This window comes from Rhinopithecus bieti, unplaced genomic scaffold (genome assembly GCF_001698545.2).
Source record: "Rhinopithecus bieti isolate Rb0 unplaced genomic scaffold, ASM169854v2 scaffold_2205, whole genome shotgun sequence".
Classification (NCBI taxonomy): Eukaryota; Metazoa; Chordata; class Mammalia; order Primates; family Cercopithecidae; genus Rhinopithecus; species Rhinopithecus bieti.
This window is the reverse complement of record NW_016803673.1, coordinates 2,618,495-2,627,136: the sequence shown is the minus strand read 5'-3', so window position 1 is coordinate 2,627,136 and position 8,642 is coordinate 2,618,495. Positions and strand designations below refer to the sequence as shown.

General features: G+C 51.2%; 1 protein-coding gene across 3 annotated transcripts in view; it reads right to left on the bottom strand.

Moving 5' to 3' along the window:
• Positions 1-6,035, bottom strand: part of LOC108513461 (ABO, alpha 1-3-N-acetylgalactosaminyltransferase and alpha 1-3-galactosyltransferase) — a 26,471-nt gene extending 20,436 nt beyond the window's left edge. For 2 of the 3 annotated variants that reach the window (XM_017849205.1, XM_017849210.1), the window contains exon 1: positions 5,936-6,035. In XM_017849205.1, coding sequence (XP_017704694.1) covers positions 5,936-5,963 — 28 coding nt within the window. In that variant the 5' untranslated portion in view covers positions 5,964-6,035. Of the gene's footprint in view, positions 1-5,399; positions 5,474-5,935 lie in introns of those variants that run through there. The other variant, XM_017849217.1, reaches the window with a different exon arrangement.
• Between the last annotated feature and the right edge of the window lie 2,607 nt (positions 6,036-8,642).

Genomic DNA, 8,642 nt, shown 5'->3' with positions numbered 1-8,642 from the left:
AACATGGCAAAACCCTGTCTCTACAAAAAATACAAAAATCAGCCAGGCATAATGCTGCTTGCCTGTAGGTGCAGCTACTCAGGAGGCTGAGGTGACCTGAGCCTTTGGGGGTGGGGCCGCAGTGAGCTGTGATCACACCACTGCACTCCGGCCTGGGTAACCAAGTGAGACCCTGTCTCAAAAGAAAATCCAAGAAACACTAATTGGACACCAAAATCCTACCCCACTCTCAATTATGGATAGAATAATTAGAAAATCAGTAGATACAGACAACTTGACATCACTAGACACCAACTGACATTTCTAGAACACGCCACCTGGCAAGAGCAGAAGTCATATTTTCCTCAAGTGCACATAGTCTCCAAGGTCAATCACAGGTTGGACCATAAAATAAGTCTTGAGAAATTCTAAAGGACTGATATACACAAAATTTCTTCACTAACCACAGGGGAATGAAATTAGAAATTAACAAAAGACATTTGAGAAATCTACAAATATGTATAAATTAAACAACACACTTCTAAATAAGCAATGGGTCAAAGAAAATCAAAATATACTCTGAGCTGAATGAAAATGTAAACATGACATACCAAAATTTATGAGATATAACTAAAGCTGTGTTTCAAGGGAAATTTATAGCTGTAAATGTCTAAATTAGAAAAAAAATATCTTAAATCAGCGTGTAAGCTTCCATTGTAAGTAACTACAAAAAGAAATGACAGAACAAATTAAACCCAAAGTGAGAAGAAGGGAAATTAATAAATACTAGAGTGGAAACCAATGAACTAGAGAACAGAAAGAAAAAGTAAAAAACAATCAAATATCAATTCTCTGAAAAGATCAACAGAATTAACAAAGATTTAGCTAGATTGACCAGAGAGAGAGAGAACACAAATAACTAAAATCAGGACTAAAAGAGGAGACACCAATTCCGATCTTACAGAAATTAAAAGGATTTCAAAGAAATGCTATGAACAACTGTTTGCCAACAAATTATGCAAATTAGGTAAAATGGACAGATTCTTACACATAAACAAGAAAGCAGTTAGAAGAAAATATAAGATTAAATCTTTTTGACATTGGATTAAGATTTCTTAGATATGACGCCAGATGCACCATTAATAAAAGAAAAAGTTAATAAATTGGAATGCATCAAAACGTAAAATTTTGTACTTCAAAACACCAATAAGAAAGTGTTGGCCGGGCGCAGTGGCTCAAGCCTGTAATCCTAGCACTTTGGGAGGCCGAGACGGGCAGATCGCGAGGTCAGGAGATCGAGACCATCCTGGCTAACATGGTGAAACCCCGTCTCTACTAAAACTACAAAAAACTAGCCAGGCGGGGTGGTGGCGCCTGTAGTCCCAGCTACCTGGGAGGCTGAGGCAGGAGAATGGCGTGAACCCGGGAGGCGGAGCTTGCAGTGAGCTGAGATCCGGCCACTGCACTCCAGCCTAGGTGACAGAGCAAGACTCCGTCTCAAAAAAAAAAAAAAGTTAAATATTTATTTCAATAAATATCTTGTTTCAAAAAAAGAAAAAGAAAATTAGCACCACTATACACTGCTGATGGCAATGTAATGTGGGGCAGTCACTTTGGAAAACAGTTTGCTGGTTTCTTAAAATGTTAAATATTCTTTGGGAGGCCGAGACGGGCGGATCACGAGGTCAGGAGATCGAGACCATCCTGGCTAACACCGTGAAACCCCGTCTCTACTAAAAAATACAAAAAACTAGCCGGGCGAGGTGACGGGCGCCTGTAGTCCCAGCTACTCGGGAGGCTGAGGCAGGAGAATGGCGTAAACCCGGGAGGCGGAGCTGGCAGTGAGCTGAGATCTGGCCACTGCACTCCAGCCCGGGCGACAGAGCGAGACTCCGTCTCAAAAAAAAAAAAAAAAAAAATTAAATATTTATTTCCTGTATGACTCAGCAATTCCACTGCTGGGTATCAACCCAAGAGAAATGAAAACATATGTCCACACAAAGTCTTGTACATGAATGTTCATAGAAGCGTTGTGCAATTTAAAATAGCTAAAAAAGGCCGGGGGCGGTGGCTCAAGCCTGTAATTCCAGCACTTTGGGAGGCCGAGGCGGGTGGATAGCGAGGTCAGGAGATTGAGACCATCCTTGCTAACATGGTGAAACCCCGTCTCTACTACAAAATACAAAAAACTAGCCGGGGGAGGTGGTGGGCGCCTGTAGTCCCAGCTACTCGGGAGGCTGAGGCAGGAGAATGGCGTAAACCCGGGAGGCAGAGCTTGCAGTGAGCTGAGATCCGGCCACTGCACTCCAGCCTGGGCGGCAGAGCGAGACTCCATCTCAAAAAAAAAAAAAAAAAATAGCCAAAAAAGCTGAAAGAGCCCAAATGTCCTTTAACTGATGAATGGATAAACAAAATGTAGTCTACCCACACAATGGATCATTCAGCAATAAAAAGGAATTAAATACTGATACATACTACAACATACATGAATCTCAGAAACATTATTCTAAGTGAAGGAAGTCAGGTGCAAAAGACCGTGTAACATAGGACTCCATATAAATTGTCCAGAAAAGGCAAATCTACAGAGAGAAAGTGATTGTCTGAGGCCAGGTGGGAATGGGGAATGACTGCAAAGGAATTCCAGGGAGTTTTGCAGGGCTGGGGATGGAAAAGTTATAAAATTTATTTCACAACTCTGTAAACTAAATGAAAATAATTCATTTGAAACAGGTGAATGTTATGGCATGTCAATGACACATCACTAAAGCTATTTCTTTTAATGGTGCCATTAACCCCAGCCCACTGACCCTAAACTGAAGGAAGACAGATGCTAGATGTGTTCAGTAGGGCTCCATCAAAGTTGATTTTTTGAAGTTGTGGGCACCATTCCAAGTAAGGCCAGGTCAGGTCTTACCAACGCAGGCCTCCATAACAACTGTTTTAGTACTGACTAAGGTAAATATTAAAAGCCAGTGCCCTTATACAAAGGCTGGAATGTAACAAAATCCTACCAAGAGTTTTGCCTAGACCTTTCCTGGGCCTTCAAGCATGACAAAATAACAAAGGAATTCTTAACAGGACCCATTTAGGATTAAACACGTTTTATTGGGGGTCCGAAGAAACTCCCCAGGCCTCCACAAATAGGTTTACTGGGGGTCTGAAGGAACTCCCCAAACTCCCATGATTTAGGAGACAACATAAGGGTTTTAGATTAAGTAAATTTACTGAGGATCCAGAGGAAGGTCTTCAGGACTCAGACCTTAGGTATAGATTAAAAGAAGTCAATTACTTATGTCTTTAGATGAATGCACACTTACACGTAGACACATAGCTTAGAAGGTATATAAGCTCTGGAAAACTGTAATTTTGAGTTGGTCTGGCGATAATTTCCAGGTCTTATCCTTGTAACTGGTTATAGAAATAAAAACTCTCTTCCTCCCCAGTTCATCTGCATCTCATTATTGGACTGTGAGAAATAGCAGCCCACCCTCAGTTTGGTCCAGGAACAGTTTGATCTCTTCTTGGCCAATCTCCGGTGAAACCCATCAGAATGGAGGAGAGCCGGGACCCGGTGCACTGTCAGCTTCCAAAACTCCTTCACGTGGTCTCAGTCCTCCAGGGATTATGATGGGTGTGAAGGAGCTGGGCATTCTCTAAGGGGCCAGCATATGACACCCAGCTCACCACCCACCAACCGCATCCTCACTGTCATCTCCAAGGCTCTTTCATGTCCTCTTCCTGCCTTTCCGGGGCCCACTCCCTGAGTCCACCACCCTGCCCTCCTGCCCTCCCCAACAAGCCTGACTGATTTCTGGAGCAGGGCCTTCCCCATGTGAGCTCTTCTCCCTGGCATGTTCGTCCCCTAGATTTCCATACACTGGGTCCCTTGCCACTGGTGTCCCTAGGGACATCTGCTCCCCAGCTCCCGGCTGCAGGCATGTCCTAGCACAGGCCTGCTTGTTCTCATCAGTGTTCAACCAACATTGGTTGGATCACTAAATCAACATGCAGAATGTGGGTAACCTGAGACTGGGCACTCATTTGCCAGGTTTCTCAAAAGACCTAACCTCTCAGTCTTCAAGATGTTTGTCTTGGGTGCGGTCATGGGCCAGACCCAATACTGGAACCCCAGGAGTATGGAGACCAACTGCCAAGTCCCCACTCCTCCAAGGCTCCCTGACATGAGACCAACTAAGACAGCATAACCCGTGGCGCAGGACAGGCTCCTGGGGTGGCAGCTGTGTTCATCATCTTGACTGGGTCAAGATGTATCCAGCTGTTCCTTTTATGTGCAGTTTATTGTATACATATGTTGAAACATATTAAGACAAAAAAAGGGAACAAAAAAAGGAAACAAAGACCACAAAGGAGGGACAGGGAAGAACCCAGAAGGCGCTGGCAGCACAGGGAAGAGGCAGGTGTTTGCAGTCAGACCTGAGTCCCAGGTCCCACTCAGCCCTTCCTGCTTGGGACCAGAGCACTGTCCTGGATCTCTCCAAACCTGTTTTCCCATGGGTGAAAGAATGGCTTGGGAAGGATTTACTGTTCTTTCCTGAGAACTCAGCGGTTATTGAGCACAGTGCTGCTGCCTCACAATAAACACTGATAAATGGTGAGCATTGTTGAGGGCAGGGCCTTGACCTACCACCACACCCAGTTTTCTTTTCTTTTCTTTTTTTTTTTTTTTGAGACGGAGTTTCGCTCTGTCACCCAGGCTGGAGTGCAGTGGCCGGATCTCAGCTCACTGCAAGCTCCGCCTCCCGGGTTTACACCATTCTCCTGCCTCAGCCTCCCGAGTAGCTGGGACTACAGGCACCCACCACCTCGCCCGGCTAGTTTTTTGTATTTTTTAGTAGAGACGGGGTTTCCCCGTGTTAGCCAGGATGGTCTCGATTTCCTGACCTCGTGATCCGCCCGTCTCGGCCTCCCAAAGTGCTGGGATTACAGGCTTGAACCACCGCGCCCGGCCCACACCCAGTTTTCTTCATGAATTTTCCACTCCTCTGCCTCCCGCTCCTCTGGGGCTGCACCTCCCGGGCAGGAGCCCTCACAAACTCAGGCCTCACTGTGCCTTATCCCCAACCTGATTCCAAATCAAAATAAAACATTTCTCTCCCCAAATGTGTACACAGCACTCCTCTAAATTAAAGGGCTGTGTGCTGGCTCTGAGCACCCCACCTGGCTCTCCCTGGCCTTTGGCACTGGGGTTCACTGGCCTGCAGCCTGCGCCCCATGGTCCTGCGCTCTGCATCGCTCCCTCTGAAGCGATGTCGTTGTCTGGGTAAATATCCAATTCATCTTCTGGCCCCAAGAAAATTAAGGACAGGTGATCCACCCTCGGCCTTTCAAAGTGCTGGGATTACAGGCCTGAGTCACCCCTCCCGGCTGCTTAAATAATTTCTTCTTAACTCCTATATCACCTGAGCGCTCAGGGCGCAGTTCCCCAGTCACGCTTGGGCTTTGAACTTGCCCACCTCGCCTTCTCGAGGCGCCTCCGCGTTTCGGGTATGGAGGCTGTTCCTGGCCAACCCGGGTAGGGTTGGGGGCCGGGCAGGGCAGCCGGAGCCTCGTCCTCGTCGAGGGTCAGGCGGTTGGTGCTGAAAATAGCAGCTCATGGAAGGCGGGGAGCGGGGAGGGTGAAGCGGGAAGAGGCCGGAGACTGCCACGGCGATCGGGGTATCCCGCCCTCACCGGGACCCGGGGACCCCGGAGACGAGCCCCCCGGCCAGGCTGCGCCACCGCGCCCATCCTGCTTTCGGGTCCCAGGCACCCACCGCGCGGCCGCGCCCACCTGCCAGCCGGTTCCCCAGGACCCAGGGTCTCGGAGGCTGGGGCGGCGGCCAGCCTGAAGCCTCGCGGCCCTGAGCGCGCCCCCCGGCCCGGCTGTCGGGTGCACCCCGGATTTCTGGCCTCAGTGGCTCCCTCGCGGGCACCCGGGGCCGAGACCCGCACTCACCAGCCAGCGTCTGCCGCAGCTCGGCCATGGCTCAGCGTCTGGTCTCCGCCGCCGCCTTCCGCCCGGCAGCCCTGGGGCGGGGTGAGCCCCAGGCGCCCCCTCCCGGCCCGCGCCGCTCGCCGCCCCGACTTGCCGAAGCCGGACTCAGGAGGGGACAGCGAGGCGCGAGAGGCGGCCGGGGGTCTCCAGGGACCCCTGCTAGGAACGGACGGCGCCTCCTCGCACGCGCCCCCATGGGACCCGCGCGCCCCTCGCAGCCCTGGTCCCCTGGAGCCCTGTCACTGCATCCCGCCCGGGGCCGAGCGGCTCCGGGTACCCCTGAAGCCCCGCCCCCGGGGGACCCCTTGACGCCCTGTCCCCGGGGCAGGGGCGACCCCCTGACATCCTGCTCCCCGGGGTGCGGGGAGACGAACCCCTGAAGCTCCGGCCCCAGAACCACGACCCCCGGCTTCCCGGCTCGCACGCGCCGGGCCCTCCAGCCCCGCAGGACCCTGTGCCCCGCGCCCGCGACGCCCCCCTGGGCAGAGTCGCTCCCCCGGCCCAGGCCCGCGGCCCCACGGAGTTCTGCGCCCCGCACACTGAGGAACCTTCGCGTTCCGGCTGCGATCGAGTCCCCCTCTGGCGCCCGCCCCGGGGCCCTGAGGGCCCTTTGCGCGTTCCCCGGACTAAGCCCTGCTCCGCCCCGCCACGACCCCAGCCCTTGCCTGGCCTCCGCCCAAGGAAGCCCAGGAGAGGGCGGCGGCGGCGGCGGCAGGGACTGGGGAGAGCGCGCCCCACTGCGAAGAGGTGGAACCTCCCGAAGGCTCCAGGGGACGTCCCAGAAGCTTCTTCCTTCTTTTCCTGGTATCTCTCAGAGGGGTTTACACTGATACACCGTTCACAGGACCCTGAATCCGTCCCGCCCTCCCGGGGCACCGTTCTCATCTCCGTGAAAGCTGAGGGCATCTTTAATGCTTCCTTTCCCTCCCACCCAAAGTCCAGTTCGCCAGCTCCAAGACGTGTCCCTGGTGCAGGCGCAGGAAAAAAGTATGGCAATTCCTCAAAACACCCAACAGAATTACCGTAGGAGGCGCGCTGGCTCACACCTACAATCCTAGAACTTTGGGAGGCAGAGGCGGGCAGATCACTTGAGGTCAGGAGTTCAAGACCAGCCTGGCCAACATGGTGAATCCTCCATCTCTACTAAAAATACAAAAATCAGCCGGTCGTGGTGGCTGTTACCTGTAATCCCAGCTACTTGGGAGGCTGAGGCAGGAAAATCGCTTGAACTTGGGAGGTGGAGGTTGCAGTGAGCCAAAATCGCACCACTGCACTCCAGCCTGGGCAACATAGCAAGACTCCATCTAAAATATATATTTATAAATTATATAATTATTTTATTTTTATTATTATTATTACTGAATGAGCTGGCAATACTTTTGGGTATACACCCAAGGAATTGAAAGGGGGTCTGGAAGAGACATGTGCACACTCGTGTTCCTAGCAGCAGAACTCACTATAGCCAAAAGCTGGAAGCAGCCACAGTGTTCACCAAGGCGTGATGGCTGCACTGAGTGGGTCTACCTGTAGACGGAATACTACTCAGCCTTAGAAAGGGAAGAGATACTGACACCTGCTACAGCATGGATGAACCTTGATGCCTTATGCTAAGCAAAAGAAGCCAGTCCAACAAGGAAAAATGCCAAGTGATTCTATTTACTTTTTTTTTTTTTTTTTTTTTTTTTTGGCAGAGTCTCCCTCTCTCACCCAGGCTGGAGTGCCATAGTGCGATCTCGGCTCACTGCAACCTCTGTCTCCCAGGTTCAAGCGATTCTCCTGCCTCAGCCTCCCAAGTAGCTGGTACCACAGATGTGTGCCACCACGCCCAGCTAATTTTTGTATTTTTAGTAGAGACTGGGTTTCACCATGTTGGCCAGGCTGGTCTAGAACTCCTGACCTAAGGCGATCCGCCTGCCTTGGCCTCTGAAAGTGCTGGGATTACAGATGTAAGCCACCATGCCTGGCCACGATTCCACATATCTGAGGGACTGGAGTCATCAAATTCGTAGAAATAGGAGAATGGTGGGTGCCTGGGGAAGACGGGAATGGGAGCTGTGAACAGTGTTGAGTTTCAGTCTGGGAAGATGAAAAGGGTATTACAGATGGATGCTGGTGATGGCTGCACAACGATGCGAATGAGCTCAACACCATGGAACTGTGCATGTTTATATAGTTGAGATGGTAAATTTTATGTGTATTTTACCACAATAAGGGAGGAAGAAAGGGAAGAATGGAGGAAGAAAAGGGGAAAAAGAGAGGGAGAGAGGGACGGAGGGAGGGAAGAAGGAAACAAGGAATGAAAGATGGAAGGAAGGAAAGAAGGAAGGGAGGGAGGGAGAGAGGGAAGTTCCCTGTGGGCAGTCCTTAACTATTCAAAGAGGGACAAGTGGGACAAGCCTGGAGGCTCTGTTCCTGCCCCTGAAGGACTCTGGCCCAAGGCTGCCCTGCCTGCATACCCCACTCCAACAGGCCACTTCTGAGACCGCAGAGCCCTGCTGGTCTCCAGGTCCATGACCAGGGAGCCCCACATGGGGAAGGTGCTCTCTGCTCCACCCACCCATGAGCTGAGGGTTAGGCTGCAGCCCAGCATCCTGGTGCCACCTTCCCTGTTTGTGGGGCTGAGTGTTCTCCCTGGACAGTCCTGGCACATGGAAGGAGCTCAGTAATC